Source organism: Marmota marmota, unplaced genomic scaffold (genome assembly GCF_001458135.2).
Source record: "Marmota marmota marmota unplaced genomic scaffold, marMar, whole genome shotgun sequence".
NCBI lineage: Eukaryota > Metazoa > Chordata > Mammalia > Rodentia > Sciuridae > Marmota > Marmota marmota.
This window is the reverse complement of record NW_025999949.1, coordinates 21,708,334-21,734,786: the sequence shown is the minus strand read 5'-3', so window position 1 is coordinate 21,734,786 and position 26,453 is coordinate 21,708,334. Positions and strand designations below refer to the sequence as shown.

Genomic DNA, 26,453 nt, shown 5'->3' with positions numbered 1-26,453 from the left:
CGGGGTTGGAGCCTTTCGGTCCCCGTCCTCCGACTTCTCCTACCGGCATGCCTTGGGGGGGGGGGTGAGGAGGAATCCTGCTCTGCCCCCAGCTGCGCTGAGCCTGGCCCCTGAGAATTGATCTGCCTGAAGGGCTCGATCTTGATGCTCTGGGAGGGAGGTGACCGGTCCTCCTCCCCACACCTGCCCTGCAGTGTGACCTAGGCGCCGTGCCGGCCTCCTCCAGCTCTCCGCCAGCCCCGGAGCCGCAGGAGGACGGTCGCGGCTTCCCGAGCGCCAGGCCTCGCTCGGGCTGCGGCAGCTGCGCCCTGGGGGCTGGGAGGGAGCGTGAAGGTGCCAGGGGACTGAGGGGTAGTGGAAGATCTGGCCTGGCAAGGCAACCTCAAGTTTCCACCGGCGCGCGGTTGTGCAACGGCGAGTGGAGCGGGAGCCGCGGGCGCCTCGGAAAACTAGCCGAGCCCATAAACAAAGCCACGTGGCCTCGGGGAGGGGGGCCGGGCTAAGAGCAGGCGCTCTTCCGGCAACAAAGAGCCGGGGCCAGCGGACCAGGATAAATACTGTGGCCCCGACAGCCGCGCAGCACTCCCGGAGCTTGACGCGCCGCGCGACCCTCCCCAGAGACAGCGCCCTCTGAAAGCGCAGGGGACCGGCTCCGCACCCCCAAACCCTCAACCCTCCACGCCAGTGCCCAGCACTTCCAGACATCGCGGGCCTTGCACCCGGAGCATCCGCCAGGGTAGGCTGGTCTCCGACACCGCCAGGCCGGTCCAGTCTATCAGTTCGTCCACTCAGTGGGTGGCGTCCGCTCTCGGTGCCATGCCATTCCTTGGGCAAGACTGGCGATCTCCCGGGCAGAGCTGGGTGAAGACAGCCGATGGCTGGAAGCGTTTCCTGGATGAGAAGAGCGGCAGTTTTGTAAGCGACCTCAGCAGGTGAGGGGACCCTCCACCTTCTAGCCAGGCAAACCTGACCTGGGCTGACCTGGGGCGCGCAGGGCAGATGAATGAGGATAGGTTGGGCTGGGACAGGATGAGGAGGTGGGCCCTGTCCGAGGGTGTGGGAGTGGGTTGCCCGGACTTCTGCAGAAATCGCCAGAGCATTGGAGACCCGGAATTTGGGTTCTCTTACTACTGAAGTCAGCTTCTCCAGGTGGACATGACTTCTTACAGAACCCTGGATCCCTCTGGAACCTGACAATTGCAGATCTTGTCCCCAAACATGCACGCAACTCAGGCACCTTCTGCCTTTGGACACCATAGACCAAAGGCATTTGCGCTTATGCAGGCGCGGGCGAGTGGGCTGTGCGCCTTTCATCGCCAGGGTGGCGGGGCTCAAAGTGTCCAGTCGCGTTAGTCATAAGTCTGGTGACGATTGGACGTGGGTCCCATCGTGAGCGCCCCCACGCTCTTCCCACGCACAGGCGACGGTGGAGCGGGCAGAGAAAATGAGTAATCTGGAGGGGCGGCCAGATGGTCCCTGGGGCAGCAGCCTTGCTGGGCGGACTTCCTCTGTGATGGTAATGTCTAGAGGCTGCTCAGAGGCAGACGATGAAACCCACAAACCCCGTTTCGGGGGCAGACGAAGCACTAGCCACCTGTTTTCTAAGTGGCCCTTTCATCAGTCTTGGTACAGTGAGCACACTCCCATTTCTAGGGATGCCTGCCAGTTGCAGAAAGACCCCTGGGGACTTGAGGTCTCCCCTGAGTTCTGCCAGGCTGGTGGAAAATCTGAGGTCCTCTGAGTTCCATGCTCAGCTTCGTTAACACAAATACAAAGAATAACTTCTGTGGCCCTGAATCAAATGGTCGTGGGACCATTTGAATGTTTGAGAACAGGATCCGGGGATTGTCAGTTTCTCAGAGGGATCCTGGGTTCTGAAAAGAGTCATGTTCACTTGGAGAGGCTGACCTTGACCAATAAGAGAAATCATTTGACTAGTGAAGAAGGTGATGAAAGCTGATGGGGGTGGGGAGGGGCTGCTGCAGCTGAGTCACCCTTGGGTGTCTTTTCCCATTGCTTTTGGTTAAACCACTGGCCCCTGCACCCTTAAATTGACTTCAGTGGAGAGTTCTGTAACTGGGCCAGGTTCCTGCTGACTGAGATTTACCAGTGGTTGTTTGGATAAAGGCTGAGCAATAAACTGTAAGAAAACTATCAAGAAAATGTGGTTGTTTTGGCAGCTTGACCTCCAGAGCCTCCCATTTGTTTGTGATTTGTAATGCATCAAATTCCCTTTGTCCATGAATGAAGAGAAACAAATTATTTAATGCTGAGATCTGTCAGTAGAGACAAGAGCATATTAACCTTTATATTAGAGATGCTTTGAGGCAGTCCCAGGGGAGTTGGAGAGCACAATACAGAAATCTTATTCACAGAAAACTTGTTTGCAGAAAAATAAAGGCAACTGCTGTCATCAGACTATGCCTAAATTATTCTCCCTCCACTAAGTGGGAAGGGGATAGAGTGGAAACTTTCTTCCTCCCTCCTTATCCCTAAGGAATAATGATCTAATATTCTGGGACTTTCTGCATAAAAGTTGAGATTCTTTCTAGGACGGTGCAGTAGGGGCACAACCAGCTTTGTATCACCTTGTCTCACCCAAATACAGTTGTAGGGTGGTGGTTGATTCAGTTCAGCAGGAAGTGTTCAAAAATGGGGAGCCTGCAATTCAATAACTGCTCCTTGAGATAAACTGGTATGCTCTCCTCAAGAAATAGTGACACCTCCCCTCTCCACAGTATGGAGAACCTGAAGCTGTTTTAAACTCCCAGATGTTTAGACTAAGCTGGGATCAGGTAGCTACCAGGCCCCTTTGTCCCTTTGAGGAACCTCCTCCCACTTAACACCTTCTGAGCTCCAGCTGTCACACTCAGCACTCATGGTTACTGATAGGAGCAATTGATATAGTGCCCACCTGTGCTCCTCTGATGAGTCAGAGTTTGGGAATCTTTGTGTAGTCTCCCAGCAAAACAGCTGGCTGTTTGTTTGCAGGGTATTTTTTTTCCAACAATTGTAAACAACCCCTTCCTTACTTAGCAGAAGAAGTCTGCCAACTTCTTAAAAGCAGTTGGCCTTCTGAGGTCTCAGTTGGTAATCTCAAATATCTCCACTGTTTTCCGTCTTGGTTTCTCTGTGATGTCAGGTTTGGGCCCAGTGCCTGGCTATGCAGGTGAGGTTGAATGCCTTCTCCTGTTCTGAGAAAACAAAAGGAAGGCCCTCAAAGAAAAGGTGGGGGACCATAAACAGGACTACAGAGGTACGGGATCCTTTTCCCATTCTCGAATTCCAAGTACCAGTCTGTGAGCTGCCCAATAAGAGCAAGAAATGAAGGGTGCATTTGATGGTTCTTGGCCTGGGGTTATTATTCTATGTTGACCATTCTTGTAAACACAGCACTCCTGTTCTGGACTCCTCCGTTGGCTGCTCTGTGGTCCAGGCCCCTGTCTTCCTCCAAAAAAAGAATGTTACAAATCCTAGGGCAGCCAGGTGCCTCCCAAGACCATGAAAGGCTCTGAAAAACTTAAAGCAGAGCCCCTTCTCAAAAAGTTGAAAGTATGTAAGATAGAAGAGGAATGGCAAGTGTTAAATTTGGTGGCAGTTTAAAATTTCAAGGCAAGAGCTGAGCATGAATTGGTCTGAGCCAAGAATGCTTCAAGGAAATGGGGTTGAGGGGACCATACTGCCCTCCTCACCACCATCACCACCACCCACATCCACCCCCAGGATGAGTAATGTTGGCTCTATTTTCCAAGCCCGCACTTCTGCAGCTGAAAACTCACTTGACTGTTGCTTTACTGTGTAGCTAAGTCTAGACCAGGAAGCAGGAAGTTTGCCTTGGTGCTCTGGATAAAAATAATAGTTAAGATTTTATGAGTGCTTACTATGTGCAAGACACTATTCTAAGAGCTTCATACACAAGGCTGTTTGTCTCACAGAGTAATCTGGGACTAGCTTTTGGCCATCTGGATATGTCTTACAGAAAATTAGCATCGAAATCTCACTGGCCTTAATCAAGGCTATGTAACTACTTTGGGGCAGGACATGACTTTATTATTTGGTTTTTATTGCAAATGAAATAAGAAATGGGGTTCTATTTTTTTCCAATCCCCCCTTTATCTGTTGCTAATGTGGTCTTTTTTATAGTATTATTTTGATATCTTTCCACCTTTTCTAAAGTTGTCTTAGAGTATCTTGGTCTGTGTTTGATGATGATGTGGGGCTGCACAGGGGAGGTACTTCTTATTCTAGGCCTGGGTCTATAAAAATAAAGATAGTAAGAACTGACTATAAAATAGCAACATCCTGGCTATTATTATTGAATTCAGTAAAGAAAGCAATCTCCTTAAGATGGTTTTGTTTATTTAAAAAAAAAAATAAATGCTGTGATTCCTAAGTGGTGGGGTTTTTGTGTGTGTGTATGTTAAAACTTTCAGTTGTAATTTTCCATTGGCTTTGCATTTCCTTGAAATGGACATAACTGAATTCTCAAAATAGCCTCTAACTGAATATATTATTGCTTAAAAGAAAACATATAAGCAGGCAATGTAAACAAATGCCATGACCCTTCCTTCCAGGCCTACCTCCGGAATTCAAAACCTAATACCAAAGGAGAAGTATAGGGTTTCCCTTTGGTTAAAACTTTTCTACATCCTACAGTGAGAGAGCATCATCAATTATGCAAAATTCCTTTTAACTCCCTTTTGAAATGAGTCACTCGGGCTTAAAGCAGGCTCTTAGTGCTTCTGTGAGGGCAGCAAATGCTTGAATTCCCTGGAAGAATGTTTTCAATTAGAGAAGAATGAGATGAAATATAAGTATTTACAATTTCTAAGGAATGGTCACAACCTGTGGCCCCAGCTCTGCAAAGTTTCTGCTGAACCTTAATTGAATGATGGAGACTAAGATAGCTTCATTGTATGGTTCCCCATACACGGAATTTCTGATGTAGGTTTTTGTTGTTTGGAAGGGGTATGTATGTGCACATATACGCAAGCAAACTGTCTTTAAAAATGAGCCTTCATGTGGTATTTTTGCACACAGAATGTTCTAGCCTTGCTTTGGTACATCACGGACCCCTTCAGCCACCTTATTTTTCTCTTTTCCCTAGCTTTGAGTAAAATTTCCTAAGTTAGCCTCAGGGACTCAGAGTTCTGTTGTCGTTGTTCTACCCCTTTCTTCCTGCTGACCTTGGAGGAGATAATCCACTGGCCAGTGATTTGTACCCCTTCTAGTAATGCAAGTGGACAAACACACGCTCACATGTTACACAAAGCCTGGCCCAAAACATCCACCCTTGGCTTGCTTAAGAAAGTGCCTCTGACAGAGGACATTACCCTATCTGAAACCTAAAAATATTCTGTTTCCCTGAATGAAAAGAAGAAGGCTAAGACATTAGGAAACTCAATAAATGGTATTAAGTATGCTTTTGAGAAGGAAGATTAACAAATGATTGATGATCCACCACATCTTGGGTCTAGAAAAGTTATGTGTCATATATTACTAGGCATTGCGGTGTAAGCCTGTAAGATACTTATTATATTAATTGAAGTGGGACTTAAGAGACTGTCACAGCAAAGACACTGAAAACCATTTCAAACCCTCTCTCCTACCACCTTCACAAGGCATGGCGTGGAGTACAGGTGGGCCTCATTTGACCCAACAGATGCAAGTCTAACATGATATAAATCAAAGCATATTTTAAATCAGCAGAGAAATTTGAAAAGCTGAAGGACTCTAACATATTGATGATGTCACAAAAAAAAAAACCCTAATTGATGTTTTACTGTGATTGAAAATCGTACCTTGTGTACTTCATGTGCATTGAGGGAGTTAGAGAACCTATCTTTTCACAGTAGCTCAACATTTCATCCTTTCTGAGGAAACTATTTAGAGATTCACTTTGAGGTCACCTAGCCAGGTGGAATAGAACCTGTCACCCCTACCACAGCCTGCTGCAGGAAATGTACACCTGGCCCCAAGTTGAACCTGCCCATCCTTTGATGACCTGTGAATTGGATAGGTACGCCTCTGTATCTTTTCAGACCTTCTAAATTTATGAATTAAGGCTTTACCTTGTTTTCGTTAGAACCCAAGGTCTTCACCTTGTAGCAGGATGCTTAGTTTTGGTCAAGGAAACTAAACAGCTAGCACTGTACCCTAAACATCTGCTAGAAGTGGAATTCATATGTCAGATTTTTGTAAATGCAGTCATTTCTTAAAGATATGATGGGACTAGGGGTATGGCTCAGTGGTAGAACCTGGACAAGATCTTGGGCTTGATCCTCAGCCCTGCAAGAGTAAAGACATGACAGGCTCATAATAGAAAAATGGGCTTGGGTATGCCTTAAATGGTGGATTCCATGGTATATGAATTATATCTCAATAAAGTTGTTTTAAAAGAAGAAAAAGCAGGTCTGGAGTTGTGGCTCAGTGGTAAAGCACTTGTCTTGCACATGTGAGGCACTGGGTTCGTTCCTCAGCACCACATAAAAACAAATAAAATAAAGGTATTGTGTCCATCTACAACTAAAATATATATTTCAAATAAAAGAAGAAAAAGCAGCAACTTGGAGGAGCTGCCTTTGGAAAATGTAGGCACTGTACAGTACAGTGATACCAGTAATGGCCCTTCCCCCATTTGTGGCTTTTGTTTAAAGTGACATTGTAGTACCCTGCACTGCCCTTAGAGAGGGAAGTACTGTGTATCAAATGACAATGGCAGGCCTTGTTAGAGGATTCAAAAGAATTAGAAGCCCCCATCCCTGCCTTCCACACAGAGGTGACAGTATTTCATCCTAAAAAAGAGAAGTCTATGCTTGTGTGGACTTCTTTTGAGTAATTATTTTATTGTTTTCTCTTGTTTGAGAAGCCTGTATGATTGTGTTTTATGACCCCATGTGTTATTTATAGAAACAACTCATGTTAAAGTGTAGCTGTCACAGCTCATCCTCTTGTCTTGTTACCCATAGTTACTGCAACAAGGAAGTATACAACAAGGAGAATCTTTTCAACAGCCTGAACTATGATGTTGCAGCCAAGAAGAGAAAGAAGGACATACTGAATAGCAAAACCAAAACTCAATGTAAGCCATTTGTCTTTAACTTAAGAGGAAAGTTGTTTGAACAGAGTTATCATTGGTTCTTGGGGGAGAAAATTTCCATGTCGAACATCGGACATCACAGAAGTTGCACCCAGAAATCTGACTGTGCATTTTGCAAGCAAGATCAACTTATTCTTTATAATCTTCTTTATAAGTTATTTGCTATTTAGGGTGTTTTTTCCCTGTGTGTCACTTGTATTTGACATAGGCCATATAGTTATTATACGGTGATGCTGTCAGCTAAATCAATTCCAGCAACTACTTTTATTTGGAACTGTGTTTTGAAGCTTTGAAAATAGGTTTTTTTCTCTTTCCTTGTATAATTAATATTTCTAGATGCTTTAGTTATTAGCAGAGGGTATAAAACTCTATTAATAAACATGAATTATTTTAGTTTATTCCATTTCAACTGCATGTTATCTGTTGTACTTTTATGGATTTATGTAAGTTTTAGTTATAACATTTAAAACAAACTTATACTTGGATATTAGATTTTCTTTTAATTTGGGGTTTGTATACTAAAACTGACTATTAACGATTTTAAATGCTTTAGACAAAGAAAATTATAGCTCCAGTATTTGTATGCTGCAAAAACTCAGCATTTGTATCCTCTTAGATTGTCACTAGAGTCGTCGTCATCTTCTTTTTTTTTTTTTTTTGAAACTTTTTAAGCTTTGGAATAAGTGGGGGAAAAAAAGAGTCAGTTTAAAATCTTGAGCACATGACCAATTTTAAACAAGCTGTGTTTTGTTTTTTGTTTCTGCAGATTTCCATCAAGAAAAATGGATCTATGTTCACAAAGGAAGTACAAAAGAGGTGAGCACTGACCTGTTTATTAAACCTTCATGCCTAGCCTTACACTTCCCTGAAGGGGCAGAGAAAATCAGGCAGCAGCTTTACCTCCAATCCTGCCATCTTCGGTGCATATGGTGAAGGCCAGCAGCCTGTGGCCCAACCAACCATCAGAGTTTGGGACCACAGGGAGAGAGAAGCAAAAGCCACTAAGTGGACTGCCCAGTAGTCCAGTGAAATAACATATGTAAAAGTGTGTTATAAAGATGAATGTATTCGTCTCTCAACTGTAATATGAAGCAGCCCTGGATTTTTCCTGAGGACGGTACCTCCCGTTATTCTAAGATCTCTCCAGACATTGTTAAGGGTTACTCCTGCAAGGGCTAATCACTAAATCTAATAGAAGTTTCCAGAGCCTGCTCAGCATGATGTCAGAGGAGACAAGACAGTGCATTCACGACATTTGTATGGCACTTGACAAACCATTTTGTACCGTTTCTCTTTGCACAGGCACTTGCTCAGACAACTAGGACACAAGGCAATATGGCAGGACGATGGGATTTCTATCGCTATTGGGGATCTTGGAAAACTTCTAGTTCACTCAGTGTTTGAGGCCCAGAGAGGGTCAGAACAGACCACCCAGATACGCAGAGCAGAGCTGGGACTGTGAGCCAGAACTCTCAATGCCTTGTGCATTCATAGGCAAAAGATCAAAACTTCTTTTTTACTTCCTCTCAAAGCCTTTTTTTTTTTTTTAATATTTATTTATTTTTTTAGTTATCGGCAGACACAACATCTTTGTTGGTATGTGGTGCTGAGGATCGAACCCGGGCCGCATGCATGCCAGACAAGCACGCTACCGCTTGAGCCACATCCCCAACCCCTCAAAGCCTTTTTTAAAAGGTGCTATTAGTGTGAGCAGATTGGTGCCACAGTTGACACAGGTGCATCTAGTTCTCTGGGGAATGTATCACAATAACTCACTTGCCATTGTCATCTCCCCATCATATATTCAGCTTCCAGAAATATTTTCCCAGACTCGTATGTAGAGAAAAAGAGCCCAGATGGTTTAAGTCATGAAAGGGACATTTCTCATGGTAGTTCCCAACAAAAGCAACTGCCAGACACATCACCCTTCTTGGTGGCCCCCCCAGGGACTCATGGTGCAGGAAATACCAATGCCCAGGTTCCCTAAGACAGGCATCAAGCTTGTTTGGTAGAGTCCAGTTGGATTGTTCCAGAGAACCACCTCTGCATGGCAGGAATAACTTCTGTGTCTTTGTTTTACATTCAGCGCCATGGATACTGCACTTTGGGGGAAGCGTTCAACAGACTGGACTTCTCAACTGCCATTCTGGATTCCAGAAGATTCAACTACGTAGTACGGGTAAGTCTCAAGAGCCCAAAGCTTATCCAGATTCTCGCGTTGAATTGTCTGTTTGGGTTTCCTGAAGTAGTTTCCTCAGAAGACAGCAGTTCAGGACCCTGAGTGTTTCGAGGCAAGCAGAAAAAAGGTGCCCAACCTCCCTCTTCAAGGTCTTAGGTGAGGATGTCCTTGAGATCGACCCTGACATACAGGGACTGCCATACTCCTTCAGTAAGTCAGTCTGTTCATGAGCCGGTCCCCTCAACTGAAAATTCACTGCAGTCCCTTGAGCCCACCCAATGGACAAATGGGAATGTGTTGCAGGTAGCAACATGAGCAAGAGACACTACGGCAGGAACCAAGCCCTAATATACTTTGGCTTGTTTTAAAACCTTCTGCATCTGATTGTCCCTTTCCTATTCTGCTTTGGCTGACTCTGAGTGACCCTAAGGAATTCTTACTTGAGGACACAAAACTGGATAGGTTTACAGCATCTCAATGTGGCCTTCCATGACTCACTTCCACCCCCATGCCCATGTGACAATGGCACTTAGTACCCTGTCTACCTAAATCCTAAAACTGCCTGTTGACATCTATTGATTTCCATTTTAAACTTTATTTTAGAAAAAAAATAAGTGAGTTTTCACAATTAATTAATGAATACTACTGGGATTAAAGCAAATAAGCTGACCATGACTTCCAAGCCATCAATTCTTTCTATTTGGGTGACTGTTGTTGTTCTTCCCCTGAAGGTCCCTTGCCCATTTTTGTTGGTGGCTCACCAGGGGATGTAACAGCTGTTTGGGTTTCAGGCTCTGAAGTAGGAGGGAAATTTCCCCCTGGGGGTGTTGCTTGGTTTGGTTTTTATTTTCTTTTTCTGAGTTGTTGGGCTTCTCAGTGCTGTGTCACAGAGTCAGATGATTGCAGAAGCTCAGCCAGAGTGATGACATTCAAGCCTCTTGAGGCCTGATCATTCACCTGTCATCTGGGCAGATGCAAGCTTGGCCGTGCAAACTGACCTGGTCAAAACCCAGCCTGCAGGTTAGAAGCGCTGAGTGGAGCCCCTGAGGCATGTGCAGATCAGTACACTCCCAGCTAAGCCGTTTCCAATCTGTGAAAATAAGAACCTTTCTTGGGTGAGATGTTTGTGTCATTCAGCATGACTCTGCCAGTTTAAGGAGGTCACCTAGTCCTCCTAGTGCCTGCAAACTAGTCCAGGCTGGTTGGAAACAGGCCCAGGGAGATCTTGAAACTTCTGTTGCTAAGAATACGAATAGTTTCCATCTTCTGTGTTAGAGGAAGACACCTAGATCTGATGTCTTGCTACAGACTGATAATTAAAACAGTCCCTTTTTAGATGGTTTTTCTTCCTACCTATATTTTCTTTCATAAAAATAAAATAAAGCGAAGGAATAAGGACCATAATAGTGGAAATATAATTTCAGGCAACTGTGTGCAGTCTCAATTTTTATCCTTGCAGAAACCCAATGAAGCATAGGCACTTCTGCAAGCTTCATTTAAACAAATGGCAGGCAGGTTAGCAAAGTAAATGACTTGTCCAAGGTCACAAAGCTACAAAAGAGACAATATCAGTGTTAAGGTCCATACTCTTAAGTTTTATGATAAATTCCATGTAAGCCAAGGATTTAAAGTAAAATGTCCTGAAGTCAGGTCCCAGATCCTCTGATTTTCACATGAAGACTCATTCTCCTCCACTGTAAGAGGGACTGGCCCCAATTTTATAGGGTAGCTGTGGAAACATTGGGATATATTACACATGCAGACCACAATCCACCAAAGTCAGCTTCTAATATTTAATATTAACTGTTTACCAAAATTATTATTGATTCCCTATAAAATGCCTTTTCAATGTCGTTGATAAAGATGTATTTCTCCTTTAAAAAATAGTAATTGGGTAATCTGGCACTTGATTAAAATTTGGACACAGAACTTGTGTCTGATAGTCTGTTGTAAGATACATCATGAGTGCATGCCTTTAAGTAATCTTAAAGATAGGAATTACTGAATGCTTTCAAAGTTAAATAGGTTCAGAAATAGTAGAAAAACATTTCTGTTTTGGAAAGAACAATATTTTTTCCCCTTCACTGTTAGAGGCCTCTGTAATTTGAGAAATAATATGTTATTTTTATAGAGAACTTAAAACATTTTAATGATAGGCACTATGTTTTGAGGTTTTTCTTCTTAGGAACTCAATATACTTCTCATATATTTTTCTTATCCTTAAACCAACTCTGCAGAGTTACTTGCCAACATATTATCCCTGTCTTACTACTTGGACCTAATGGTGGTTTGATGCCACGATGATTGTTTGGTTCCATTAAAGAGCTAAGCCAGTTTTCAGGGCCACTTGGGGGGAAAAAGATTTAAAGTTTTTAAAGCCAAAGTACATCTTTAAATTTTCCTATATTCAGCTGGCCTGACAACACATGCCTGTAATCCCGGCTTCTTGACAGACTGAAGCAGGAGGATCTCAAGTTCAAGGCCAACCTGACAACTTAGGGAGACCCTGTCTCAAAAATTAAAAAAAAAAAAAAAAAAAAGCTGAGACTGTAACTGACTGGTAGAGTGCTTGCTTGCCATGTGCAAGGCCCCAGATTCACTCCCCAGGACACACACACAGTTTTTTATTTTATTTTTTAACTTTTTAAAAATTTTTATGTATTTATTCATTCATTCATTCATTCATTCATTTATTTAGGTACTGGGAATTTAACCCAGAGGCACTAGACCATAAAGCCACATCCCCAGCCCTATTTTGTATTTTATTTAGAGACAGGGTCTTACCGAGTTGTTTAGTGCCTCACCATTGCTGAGGCTGGCTTTGAACTTGTGATCCTCCTGCTTCAGCCTCCCAAGCCACCGGTATTACAGGCATGCACCACCGCATCTGGCTTTGTTTTTTTTTTAATGTTCATGCTGGCTGTCATCTTCCAAAAAGGGACATGCAGAGATAATTAAAGAGATGGTCAACACTGCTGCCTCAAAATGCTAACATCTCTATAAGCATGAAAATGTCATGGAATTTTGGGGATCTGAAAAAAATTTGTTATAAATTTAAAAAAAAATTTAAATGACATCTGCTTGTCATTTTAATTGGCTTCAAACTATGCACAGTGTCCCTGCTGAATCACCTATATTCCCCCAATGAATTAAACACAAGTTGAGCTATTATTGAAAATAATTAGAAGTAGCAACTTACCTATTTGTGGAAGTCCAATTACAAAAGTAGCTTATCTTCTTCCTCAAGACCAGAGGCTTCTGGTGGCTGAGACAGTCATGGGGTTGACAGTTGGTGACCAAGAGAAAATGGGTGCTAACTAACCAGGTACAGAGAGGTCACAGAATTAAGTGGATTTCAGCCCTGACTGCACATTAGAGTCAACTACGAGGCTTGATAGACTTCAGAGGCCTGCCTCTAGAACTTCAGACTTAATTAGTTGAAGACAGTACTCAGGTATTGCCCACTTTAAAATGCTAGCCAGGTGATCCCAATGAGTTTTCAAGTTTGCACATCAGCTCAGAAATGACTTTGGAGCCCAAATGTTATATTTTACATAATGGGGTTTTAAACAACAGACCCTGAAGAATTAAATTTTGGATATAACTTCTAGGGTATATACTGTGGTCCATTAGGAATGAATGCAGTAATGGACAGGGAACAGCCCCTTTGACATCCCACTTTGAATTCAAAGCTTATTAGCTGGGACACCATCTGCAAATCCGCCACTGTACCTCTCCAAACTATAACACTGGAGTAATCATATCTGTATTAAAACATTTTTTGTGAGAATGGAAAATACAGTAGGAAAATAAAGATAACGGATATGAAAATGTTATATAAGTTTCAAAATGCATTGTAATTTATTTTTCAGGAAGGAGGTAGGATCTAAACATATGCAGTCATCTTTCCTCGGCAATTAATCCAATAAGTCCCAAGTTTTCAAATTTGTGAACATAATAATTATTTCAAAGTTAATATAAGTGGTATATTACTCAATGTAAGTTTTTATAGGTGTTCTACATCTGGGCTGATGGGACAAGGAAGTCTCAATTTGCAGAACAGATACAGTGTGGGGTTGGAGGACATTTGCCTATTTGCTTAGAATGGGTGCTTAGAACTTGTATACATTTTTTAAATCCCTATGCTCTCGCTAGTGAGGCTCAACAACAGAAAACATCAACATTTACCCAAGTGCCTATCCCTGTTCCCCACGGAGTCAGTTGAGAAAACTGCATTATTGGGATAACATAAATGAAGATAAAACCTGAACCATACCAATAAAAAGCATAGCTTAAAAAGGGCAGGAACCAACAGCTAAGTAACTGTGATTGCTGAGTAGAACTGGAACTTGAACTCAGATTTGCACTATTCCAGAATCTGTGCTCCTGTCACTTGGCCCTGCCACTATCCAGTGAGGGAAATAGGAAGATAAAATAGATACAACCCTGCATTAAGGTCTACTGCAAGTGTCAGCAAATTGCTGGCCCTTAGGCTTATACAGCCTACTACCTATGTTTGCATGGACTACAAGCTAAGAATGATTTGTATATTTTTTAATATCTTACAAATAAAAACTATACTATTTTATAACATAAAAATTATATGCAACTCAAATTTCAGTATCCATAATATTTTATTGTAACATAGCTATGTTCATTCATTAAATATTGTCAATACTCTTTCTGTGCTAAATGCATAGTTGGGTTCAGAGTTGAGCAACAGAGTTATTATGGCCTGTAAGTCTAAAACATTCATGATCTGGCCTTTACATAAAAAGTTGTTGACCACTGCTTTACCATCTAACTGGTTATTTGAGGAATATGCATTAAAGGAAGTTACCTGAGCCATCAACATAAGAGAGTTTGAAAGTACCAAGATGTAGCAGAGCCAGATGGCCTATGAACTTCCAGAGGTAGGATCATGTGGGCAGGGTAGCTGAAAAAGTCTTCAAGGAGAAAGTGGGGTTTGAACTGGTCTTGAGTAGGGATAGACTGAATGGAGGCAGGCAGGACTCAGGTCTGTTCAGAGACCAGTGAGCAGAATATTCCATTTGGACAAAAGTAGCAGTGTACTTTATGATTCAGGATCAGCTAAGAGAAGGGCCACAGGCTGGTTGAGCATGATCCTGGACAGGCCTCACTCATTCACCTGCTACATGGGAATGATGATCATAGTACTCCTCCCAGAGCTGTGACTGACACTGAATGAGATAAGCAGGTCACAGTGCCTGTGTGATAAGAAGCCCATGAGCTCTGCTGATGACTAGTCATTTAAATCTGACTAGGAGGAGATTGCACAGGTTTGAGAAGAGGCTTTGAAGGTGAAGCTACTTCATGCACCATAATCTGGCAAGCAGGAGGGAGCTGCAGGGTGGGAAATAAACAAGGAACAGGGAACCTTGAAAAAGCAGTATTTCAGATTCATGATTTTGAAATGGCTTCTGACATTTCCAGATGCTATCAATTATCATATGATAAGTCTGTTACTGTGCAGTTTGCTGATCACATCCCTGTACTTTTATTTTGTTGATGAGCATCATCAGGTGGTTCAGAAGGCAGTTGTTGTTACCCATTTTAAAGATGAGGAAGCAGAAGCCATGGAACTGAGTGATTTGCACAAGGTCACCTAGCCAGAAAGGGATGCAGAGGCAAAACAGGACCTGAATCTGGTCCTGACTCATGCTCCAGTGTATTCTCCCCTCCACCACATATCTTGGATGGAGAAGTTCAGAATGGAGCCTGCCCTCTTCTATAATCACTAAATTATTTGCACACACTGTCTTACAGGAGAAATCATGTCAGGATGACCTTGATCATCACTTCCAGCTCTCTCTATGGGATGAGAATGAGGGCAACTATATGGTAACTGTAGCTGTCATTATCAGCCCCAGAAGGTCATGCAGAACTTGAGTACTAATTTCCCTGACTAGAGTATACTAACCCATATGTGTTACTCGATCAGGAAAGACAAGTAAAATTTGCAACCCACCCTCCTGCAGAAAAAAAGAACATCACAACCTAAACCAATGCACATTCTTTTTTTTTCCCCCACATTACCACCCTAAGTCTATTTGAATATTTCCAGAAAGTTTCTGCATTCCTACCACCCCTGAAGTGCATTTTCCAAAAACATGTTTTAGTTTAAGTTGACTGGTGGTTTGGCAAACAAAAGGTTGAATATGGCCCAATGACTCAAATTTAAACCCAGTGCCTTAAATTGAGAGAATGCTGTTGCCAAACCCCTGCGGGTCATGATTAGCATGAGCAGCCTGGCCCTGCACATAGGTTCCTCTGCTTCAATGACCTTGGGGATTAACTTGGTGCTACACACACTTGGTGGCCTTTCTGTGATGGAGGGTGGCCCTGCCACCTGGGCCATAAAACTGGTGGTATCTGGAATAGAGGGAAGGTGGCCAGCTGCCACACAGCAACAAAGTCAACAGAGAAGGGCTGTGACTCCATCTGAAAGGGACTCTCAGAAATGATCATGAGTGATGATGACTTGTATTTTCCTATCTGATTTTATTTTGGAAACCACTGGATCAAAAGCATGCCAGTTTGTATAATGCTTTTCTTGAGGACTCAGAATCTAGACACATAGCACAAAAGGCTCAGAAACATATTTTATGTTGAAATTGACTTAGATCTCTAAGCTGAGTTGGTGCTTATTATAGAGAGGAACATGCCAAATTGTATAGGTAAGCTAAGTTTTTAAGTGTCAGTTCAGCAGACTTTTGCTCGTCCAAGGAGGAATGTTCCTGAGGGTATCTGACACTGTGCTCTGAGCAACTAGTATCTGAAGGTCTCTTGATTCCATTAAAGAAGGAGATCAACAGTGTCCAGGAGCAAATTCCCATCATCCTCCTGCTAGGTCTCCACAGGGTGCACAGTGCTTCAAAGGCACAGAGAAAGCCTTTGAGTCCATGAACTTCTGTTTTGAGGCCACAAACTCACAGTGCCTTAGCCACTTGAGAATCACGGGGGATCTGGCCCCTGCTTGTCAGGTACTTCCAGCCTACTTTGGGTGACAAGACACAACATTTAATGAACAAGTTGAGTTTGGTACTGGCTAGGAGCAAGTGGTTTCTTGGGAGAGGTAGAACCTGAGAATCTGCTTCTTTGAAGGATGACCAGGATTTGGCAGATGGAGAGGCAGGGGGAAGGCTTTGAAGGGACAAATGACATGAGCAGAAACCTGGATATGAGAAAGAATGGAAGTGAAGGGGAGTGATCATGGGTGAGGGCTGAGGACAGTGTGACATTCAGCATCATAAAATCAGAATAGAGGTGGGGATATCAGTTTAAGAAAGATCACTGAGCTAACCATTGTTGCTCAGAACCAGGCACCGATGTAACATCAAAATTAATTGGGATCAGTGAAAGATGGAGAGGCAAGTTCCTCTCAGCTGAGGATACGATTAATTCATGTAAACTTGGCCCTCGCTATTTTAACTCCCTCAGTTAGAAAGATGTTTCACTTGCAAATAATATTTACCCAATCTTGACATGCCTGAAGATTATTAATGCTGCTGAAATTTTTCCTCTTCCAACCTGTCAGTGTTCAAGCTCAAAGTCAGGACAAAACTTTCCAGGCTCATGCTCTGTGTTATCCATTGAGTAAATAAGGGTCTTGGAAGTGCATGGTACTGAGTGCAGGCAGAGGCCCTGCCTAATATAACCAAGAGTTTATTGCAAAAGACATCACCTTCTGGTGGGCACCCAGCTTGGGTACTGAGCGTGAGACATGGCTGGGACTTCTTGAGGTTGGTCCTCTTTCCTGCCTTTGATAACAGTGGCAGACTTTCCAGTCAAGCTTCAGAGCCCTGCTGTCATGGGAGATGGAAGAGTTGGAGCATAACTTCTGTTCTTAACAATCTCCCATGAGATAGAGTATGCTTGGGCAACAGCCTCATGGTTAACCTCCATGTGGTTTTGACCTTCTAAACTAACAGGCAAGGGAAGCTGCTATTTTTGTTACTTTTTTTTTTTTAAGTTGTAGATGGACACAATACCTTTATTTTATTTATTTATTTAATGTGGTGCTAAAGATCAAACCCAGTGCCTCACATGTGCTGGGCAAGAGCTCTACCACTGAGCTACAACCCCAGCCCCATTTGAGGATTTTAAGCATGGAAGTGATATGCACTGATGTATTTTTACAAATAAGAGAGCGATGTTAGGATGCACTGAGGGAAGAGAAGGAGCTTGCTTTTATGTGAGTAATGTAGGAGGGAACTCTCTCCTGCCTGTGTGTCTTCCAAATATCACTTCAGTTGTGGTTGATGTGCATTCTGAGATTTGCTCTTCCGCATTGCCTGCAACTAGATTTTTCTCCAACTCATCATCTCCAAACTAGCAAGAGCTAAAGCTGAAGAGCAGGATGTGGTTTGGGCAAGTGGTGACCACCACCCCTTCCTCTAGTAGCACAGCCTCATTCCTATTACTGCTCAACCAGTCACTATAGATCAGGCCTGATCACCACACTGGCCACACCACAATGACAAGGTGGAATTCAGGAGGAGCCCAGAGCCCTCCTCCTTTTTCCCCCTCCCCCTCTTGCCTCTCAAACACAGCCACAAATTACTGGCACCTGGGCTAAATTTGCCCAGTAGAAAACAAACAACCACTTCCAAACAATCCATTTTCCTCTGCTCTCTTTTTTCTCTTATGGCTAAGGAGGAAGAATCCAGTTGGCTCAGTCATTTTGGTAAACAAATTGCTAGATACAAACCTACTGCCCCAGGGGCATACAACTCGATGAACATTGAAGTCAAATTAACAAATTCTGTCCTCTTTACTACTAGTCCCAAACAACACTGCTACTGTTTCTGGACCTGCGTACAAAATAAACTGAATGTTTAACCCAAAGCAATTGCCTCCTCCTAAATGTGCTATTACAAACATGCTGCATATTGTTTCTCCCTTAACATGAAAAGCTGATCACCAGTCACAGAATAATACTGATGTGAATTTCCAAGCTCTGTGTCCCCAGAACATAACAATACATAGTACTGCTACTATTAAGAGTAAAATTTGGCCCCTCATTTGCTTTTGCTGGTACGTCTTTAGGTGAGTTATTTAACTTCTCCGAGCCTCAGTGTCTTCATTTTAGCAAACTACCTCATTGGGTTGTTGTTGAAGATTAAACAAGATCATGTATGCAAAGCCCTTGGCACATTCTCTGTCACATGGTAAACACTCATTATTGTTAGCAAAATAAGATTTCATGGTACATGTATCTATGCAAGTCTAAAAGATGTGTCAACATTAGCTTTTACCAACAGACAGGGAGTTATTAAAGGCATCACAAACATAATAAAAATGACAGAAAGAAACATTTAAATTTGAAAGCATTTAATTGACAACACAACTAGAATATAGAGTCTTTAAATGGGCTATACTTTGTCCTATTAATTCACTATTTTCTGCAATGGCAATAATTTTATCTAGCAATATTCTCTGTATTATGATAAAAGCCAATGATAATAATGTATTTGGTATACCAAGCACAGTTGTAAGTGCTATATGAATTTGTTTAATCTTCACAGTAACTTGAAGTGGATGCTACTATTATGCATATTTTATAGATGGGAAAACTGAGGCAAGCAGTTGGGCTCTGGAACTTCCACTCTTAAACTCTAGGCTATAAATCAGAAGTTGGCAAACTATGGCCCAAGCACCTGGCCCTCTACCTGTTTTTGTAAATAAAGATTTATTAGAACACACCTATACACATCATTTACATATTGTTCAAGGCTGCTTTTGCACTACCACCATAAACCTGAGTGTTACAGAGGAGACCATGAAATCCACAAACCCTAAACATTTACTAAACTGGCCCTTTTCAGAAGTTTGCCAACCCCAGATGTCAACTTCAAACTTCACTAGCAGACTGGGATTTCAAAGAAGAAAACTATCTTATAACAATAATAATGCCTTATTTGGGGCATGGATTTTTACGTATTTATCTCACCTAATTCTCATAATAATCCTGTGAAGTAGGTAGTTTTTTTATTACCATTTTAGAAATAAAGAAACTGGGGCTATGAGAGATTAAATGACTAGACAGTAAACTCCTTGAGACTAAGGATCATGTGTCTTTACCGTCATACCCGATGGGCATGACCTACCACAACGCTAGGACAAAGTGAACACTCAGAAACACTTGCCAAATGAATGACAGTTGTAAAGGTCACCAAGCTGAAGAATCCAGGTCTCCTATTCCAGGGTTCCACAGCTGCCTGGCAGTAAAAAAAGAGACTTTCCCTTGAGATCAGATGAAACACAGAGTAGTTGACATGTCATTCTGCTGTCTGTTGACAAATCCTTGCTGATATATTCTTCCCTGGCCTAGTCAAAGAAGATAATCTCAGCCAGTCCAAAGGGCTTTTTGTTTCCCGTTAAATGCACAGTCAGAGCCTTCAGAGTTTTCTTGTCCTTGTGATTGGTGCACTTTTAGACGAGATTAAAACTGACACCCTCCATGAGATGGTAATCACATGGAATCTGGGTTTTGGACAGATTTCAGGCCAAGCGCTGCCTTCGCTCCTCCTGCCCCCTCGACCCACCTCCCACCCAGTGGTGAGTCACAGTGAGCCGGCTGCCTCCAGAGCAGACTCCCGGCTTTTGTTTTCTTTCATCTTGCTCTGTGCTGATCATGTGAGGCTCAGGGTATTAATAAACCACCGCCTGGGCCTTCTGGATCTTGCTGTGGGTCAGAGAGATAAATGAAAAGTTTGGCTAGCCCCTTTGTGCCACTTTCACTCATCTCTTGACTGTCACATGCTGCTTGGTGGCAGAAGTAAATCAGATAGGCAGAGAGCATTCAGTGTGGTCACTGCCCATAGCCATGTCCTCTACCCGTGTTTTGATTTCTTGCCTTTCTTAGCAACACAGTCAGCTCCTACCTTCCAGCCTTAGGTCACTAGTTCTCACCCCAAAAACCAGTTCCTATGTGTGTGGAAGATACATATCCAGGCACAAAAAGTGTTTTGGGTTTCTCTTTTTTTCTCTTATTTTTCAACTTAAAATTTGTGTTCAGGAAATGAAGTCTTTCCGGGGGTTTGACAGGTGCCTAAAAGGCTCAGTGGGGACAAATGTTTGAACAAGTGCTTTGGAAGCAGAGGTGCTCTCAACTGCCTGGGGCTTGAGCCAAGATTTCAGTCCTCCTCTGCAACCCAGGTTTTTTAAATTTCACTTTGCTTCTTCCCTCAGCCTTGATGCCAGCACCCAACACAGCACCATAGTCAGTGTTTTGGAGTTGCGTGGGATCCTGGCCAGGGCCATCTCTTATAGAAAGTTCCTAGGAACAGGAATTCCAAGAAAGAAAGGGTCTTAGTTTTCTATTTTACAAAGTCTCAATCTAGTTTGCTCTCCTGGGGACCTGGTGGGTTCTGAAACTAATTTTCACTTTGTGTGAACCCTTTCTTTTGATACCTGTTGGAAAGCATGAGGAGTGTCTCCTTATTTTCCCATTTCCAAGATACTGCTTTGTCCTCTTGCTGGCTGTGAAGTTGTTTGCTTAAGCCTCACTTTGTTCATCTGTTTAGTGTGTCGAACTAGACCATCTGTAAGACCCCTGCAAAGATTCTACTGTTGAACTTTCGTGTTTCAACAGTAGAATCTTTGGGGTTTTTAAAATCATGACACAGGAGTACAGAATTTTCCCATACAAGGAAAGAAAACTAAACTAAGAACACACCAACTTCAGTTCTTATCTGTTTCATTTGGGGATAGCAGATTAGGAATGGGACATAGTCCTTCAACAAGCCAATCGATATTTTTTAGCACCCAATATGTTCCAGACACTGCACTAAGGGCTGTATGTGCATTGTCTCATTTAAAGCTCACAACAACCTCAGGGACTCTGAGTATTAATAGAAACCTTGGGTTACCAAGAAAGCTAGTGACTTGCCCATAATCACAGTCAAATCAAGACTTGATCAAGGCTAAGAATTATGAGGATCCTAGTTCTCAGCCACAGTGACATCACTGCCACCAGATCAAAACAGGTATTCAGACTACAAGTCCTTAAATTGCCCTCACTCTGCTCTGATTGGCCCCTTTCTATAGAAAGTTGAGTGCAGTGAGATTCTAATGAATAGGTGCATTTATTGAACACTTCATAAGCAGGAGATATCTGGAAACTAATTGCTATGTCCTTGAAAAATGCATGAAGTACTGAACATGAGCTTCCAGGTGACTCCAAGGCAGTCGGTGCCAATGGGGGAAAAGTTCAAGTGGGAGCAGAGCAGAGAAGTTCTGTGAGGCGGGTAGGGGGGACTGATTATGCAGAACTCAAGAGGCATCATGGGAGATTTTGTTCTCTTCAGAGTACCCTCAGCTCTGCCCACTGAAGTAGGGAAAGTAGAATGGATTACCCACCCCCAAAGCCAAAAGTCTTTACATTTAAAAGGAAAAAAGCAATTAAATATTCAGCCTGATTCATGGGTCTTGAATTACCCCATTTGTCTCTCATGTCAAACATCTGCTTTATTGCCTGGTAGTCCTGCCTGCCATTTATCTCTCTTCGTCAGTCTGTGTCTACATGTCATGTGACTCAAAAGTGAAGATTAGAAGAGAAAAATATCTCCAAATTCTAAGCCTGGCAACTTCTATTTTTATCCACAGCTGTTGGAACTGATAGCAAAGTCACAGCTCACATCCCTGAGTGGTATCGCCCAAAAGAACTTCATGAACATTTTGGAAAAGGTGGTACTAAAAGGTGAGCCCACTCTCTCACCCTTTTTGTAGGCAAGGTGATGGACAGATGGATTTCTCATACAGTAGACATGTCATTTGATTTAAATTAATATCAGTGGATGGAAATGAATAACTCCAGCTGCATTTCAGGGGTACCACGTTCTGATGATGGCAAAGAATGAGACCATCATCGTCCTGTGTCTCTGGGATGATTCATTCGCTCTGCTTTGCATCGCAAGCTTCTCCATGGGAGCACACATCCCACCCTTAGCTACTGAGTCTCCAAATGACGAGGAAATTTAGCTGTGTGCATCTCAATTCTTAGGTTATTTGAGCTACAGGGAACCTTAGACTTCTGGCTTAAGTAGGTCATTATACACCCAGGAGAAGGGGTTTGTCCACAATCATACAGAGATCAGCCAGACAGGATTAGAACCCAACCTCCTAACCCCAGAACTGTGTTCTTTCCACTGGCGATCTAAAAGATGCCACTACTGAGCAAAGGTAGCAGCTTTCTGATCAGGTGAATCATTGGTGCTATGGAACAATGGAGAGAGAAAGGGGCTTTATAGAGAATCAGGAAGAACAAAGAGGGACCTAGATCATGGAAACTCTACCCCTTAGCCTTGAGTACAGAAACTTGGCCAAATGTAGAATCAACACTGGTGAGAAAGAAAACTGTATCCCCAGAGGCAGTGCCTGGTAACAGGAGCAGATGAGAAGAAAAGCTCACTTTAAAAACACACAGTGTTCCACTATCATAACTGTATTTTTTTTCTTCTCTACTCAAGTCCTTGAAGACCAGCAAAACATTAGACTCATAAGGGAACTACTGCAGACCCTCTATACATCCTTATGTACACTAGTCCAGAGAGTCGGCAAGTCTGTGCTGGTGGGCAACATTAACATGTGGGTGTACCGCATGGAGACGATTCTACACTGGCAGCAGCAGCTGAACAACATCCAGATTACCAGGGTAAGCGGGAAGCCTCCTCCAGGCAATTGGGTCCGCCACTGGGATGCCTGGCAGTCTTGCCAGGACTTCAAATCCACACTGTGATGAAGGAGTCTGATCTCCTCTGATTCCATGCTTTAGCCTGGTGCAGAAGATGGGCTGAGGTTGAGGGGGCTTCCTGCTAAAGGGAGGGTAGGAAGAAGAACTTGGCAGTACAGGATCAAAGTATGTGAAAGAGCACAGCCAGATGAATCATCTAAGATCTTGAAACATCATGGGATCTTGGCTTTAGGGCAGATGCTAGCTGTCCCACTGAAGTACTCAGTAGGGTGCAGAGATTTCTCTTCCCATTTCTCACAAAGAATGAATTATTTGCAGCTTTGGGATGCTGCCTTGAATATAGTAGTGCTGTGGAGGCTGTGGCTTGGAGGACTGGTACCAGCCTTTTAAAATCCTGTTTCCAATTATTAGTTGTACAAAGGAAGACTGTGATTAGAGACCGTGGACATGCATGTGCAAAACCAGGCACTTCTCACTCAAAGGGCGAGGGGAAGCCATATGTTACCAGCAAAACATGGCTACCATTATCAGTAGTTCCTTTTAGCTTCAAAACATAACTCACCCTCGGCTCTTGTCCTCTTAATAGTGAGCAGAAAGACTGAGGCACACAAAAAATATACAAAAGATGCTGGAATGATCTCTCTGGGCTCACTAATGGACAGACACTTAGGCACCTCACATGGCACTTTGCCTACTTATCTGACACTGACTTATCTGACCACTGACTTATCTGACTGCTGTTTAAGTGGTTTCCGGGACCCACACTGATAAAGTTAGGGCTGTACCATATCAGGAGAAGGTAGTATGCAGAGATCTCCTTTACCTTATTTTATTGTCCTAGGGATCAAACCCAGGGTCTTGCTCATGCTAGGCAGTGCTCTTCCACTGAGCCACACCCCTAGCCCCGCAACCCCCTTTAAAGAAGTGGTTTACTATGTGAAGTGTTCGAACTGCATGTCCTTTACTGTTAACAATTTCCCTATGCCTTGGTTTCTTAAGCTCAGGAACAGAGGGGATAATTAGAAGCCTCAGAGTTGTTTGGCTCTCTTAAGAGTCACGTGGGCTACAACACCCACACCTCACACACCCACACACGCTCATGCAGGCACACACATGCATGCACAGAGCAGAGCACAAAGGTGGGTTGCCCCACAGAAGCCATTTCAGTTATTGGATTGTTTTAAGAGAATGTGAGTGTTTATCATGAATAGTAACCTGATGCATTCTAATAATTTACCCCAAGCCCATCTCTCAAATGTAGGCATCATTTGACAGTGTGAAGTTGAAACTGAAATTTCATCTTCTCTCTCAGAGAAAACTCATTTACCCCTTCTTCTCGATTTCTAGAATTCTCTGTGGCCTGGATTGAACCCAGAAGTACTTAGCCACTGAGCCACATCCCTGGCCCTTTACTTACTTACTTATTTATTTAAATTTTGAGACAGGCTCTGAGCAACTTTAGTTGCTAAGGCTGGCTTTGAACTTGAGATCCTCCTGCCTTAGCCTCCCAAACCACTGGGATTGCAGGCATGCACCACCACACCCGGCTTGGATTTAATATTTCCTATCTTAAATCAGGAAAGAATTACCCAGCCAGTGATATAAAGGAGCAAGTCTCATTTGTCCCAAAGACATCCTCCCTCCAGCAATGTTGGAACAGCCATTAGATGGTCACACTTGCTCAGAGCTCACCATGGTCCCCCTGCCCACACTATAGGAGCCCCCACTGGCCACATCTATTCCCAGACATACCTAGTACTTGCATGGGCTTACTCCCTCAGAGCTCTCCTTAGTTGGTCCCCAAACACTCTTGGTAGGTAACCATAATAGTTACTATTACCCTTCACGTGCTGGAGCTAGGATGGGGACCAGAGAAGCCTAGTGACTTTCCCAGCATTACACAGCAATTAGAGCTAGAGCTAAGGTCAGAACCCTGGACTGCTTATTCCTAAAATGGCAAAGCTAGCTTAACTTTCGTGGTTTCCAAACATTTTTCCCCATCCAGTTTTCTTCCAACTATTTATCCAGTGATCCATTTTTTTTTAATTAAAAAAAAGAACTTTAATCCAATGAAATCCTGTGCAGAAGAGACCAAACGCAGCAGCTCACCCCACTTCATTTTGCTTGAGGTGTCCCGCCAAGCCCAGCTACTCTTTGTACACTCTGATCTTCCTGGCTTGCAACCTTCCTGACCACCCCAAAATATTGAAACCACAGCCTTCTTCAGAGCAGTTACTATGATCCAAAATCATCTCATGCATAGGTACTTTCCCATCTCTGACCACTGGTTTACAGATTCCACAAAGACAGAGTGGAATGTTGCGTTTAAGCCATTACAATTTAGGGTTACTACTGAGATATGGTTTGTATATCAAAGACAGGGCCTTACCCATTCCTCCACACCTGGCACAGAGGTGGCAAGCAGTTTGAGTTGAATGAATGCACGTTTGAAGGGGAGTCTCCTCCATGACCCACTGAAGTACTTATCCAGGGTTCAACAGTGCATATTAGAAAATACTGCCATGGATCATGGAGGATAAATATGACTAACTGCAGGTTTGGGGGAAAGTTATTCGATTTCTCCATGCCTCGCTCTCCTCCCTTTGAAAATAGGAATAGGCCCTGGTGTGAGTGTTCATAAAATTAATCTATACAAAGCAGTTTCAATAGTGTCTGATGTGTAGCAAGTGTTTTAAAGGTGTTGAGTGTTATTATTATCAAGAGCTTGCTCTGTGCACTCACTCTTCTAAGACCTTCATATGTACTAATTAGCTCATCTAGTGAATTGTAAATAGAACTAATGGCCAAAATTTACTGGTCACTGTAGTAAGTACTTCTGTGCATGATCCCATCTGCTCCACCCAGCAGCACTGTAAGATATGCATTGCCTCATTTTATCAATGAGAAAAATTAGAGTAGTCATCTTCAATAAGCCCCCCAGGGATTGATTCCAGAACCCTCTGAGCATACCAAAACCCATGGATGCTCAAGTCCTTTAGATTAGATGACATAGTATTTGCATTTAACCTATGCAGAACCTCCTGTCTCTAAATCACTTATAATACAATTTAACTGCTATGTAAATAGTTGTCATGATATAGTGTTTAAGGAATAATGATCAAGAAAAGATGCCTATACAAGTTTAACACAAATGTGATATTTTTAAAATAATTTCTGGTTAAATTGGCTGGTTAAATCCAAGGATGCAGGTCTCAGGATATGGGGGGCTGGGTGTAATTTGACTGGAGTCTCAGTGTTGGTAGGATCTGGCACAGGGATTGAATCCAGGCCTGTCTTCAAGGGCTATGCTTCCTCCTCCATCGTGTCCTATGCCCCAACCCTCCTGGGCTTTGAGCTCTATTATCTTCAGGGCCCTGCTGGAACCCACCAGCTCTGAAGAGCTTTCCATGTGAATGCCCAACTCTGCAGGGGTGGGGGGAGAGGGAGAGGGACAGGGA

General features: G+C 43.1%; 1 protein-coding gene and 2 long non-coding RNA genes across 6 annotated transcripts in view; 1 reads left to right on the top strand and 2 right to left on the bottom strand.

The window, feature by feature from the left end:
* Positions 1–159: 159 nt before the first annotated feature.
* Fbxo32 (F-box protein 32) overlaps positions 160–26,453 on the top strand; it is a 35,312-nt gene continuing 9,018 nt past the window's right edge. The window contains exons 1-7 of one of the 3 annotated variants that reach the window (XM_015486435.2): positions 160–932; positions 6,969–7,081; positions 7,866–7,915; positions 9,186–9,278; positions 15,066–15,140; positions 21,909–22,002; positions 22,772–22,956. In XM_015486435.2, coding sequence (XP_015341921.1) covers positions 817–932; positions 6,969–7,081; positions 7,866–7,915; positions 9,186–9,278; positions 15,066–15,140; positions 21,909–22,002; positions 22,772–22,956 — 726 coding nt within the window. In that variant the 5' untranslated portion in view covers positions 160–816. The remainder of the gene's footprint in view (positions 933–6,968; positions 7,082–7,865; positions 7,916–9,185; positions 9,279–15,065; positions 15,141–21,908; positions 22,003–22,771; positions 22,957–26,453) is intronic. The other 2 variants (XM_015486436.2, XM_048802088.1) reach the window with 2 other exon arrangements.
* On the bottom strand, positions 8,880–22,772 carry LOC125616534. The gene is made up of 2 exons (XR_007347178.1): positions 12,063–22,772; positions 8,880–11,007 (listed from the first exon to the last, which is right to left on the bottom strand). It is a non-coding gene; the product is annotated as an uncharacterized LOC125616534 (long non-coding RNA).
* LOC125616535 overlaps positions 26,133–26,453 on the bottom strand; it is a 26,432-nt gene continuing 26,111 nt past the window's right edge. For both annotated transcript variants that reach the window (XR_007347179.1, XR_007347180.1), the window contains one exon: positions 26,133–26,418. This is a non-coding gene — a long non-coding RNA (uncharacterized LOC125616535). The remainder of the gene's footprint in view (positions 26,419–26,453) is intronic.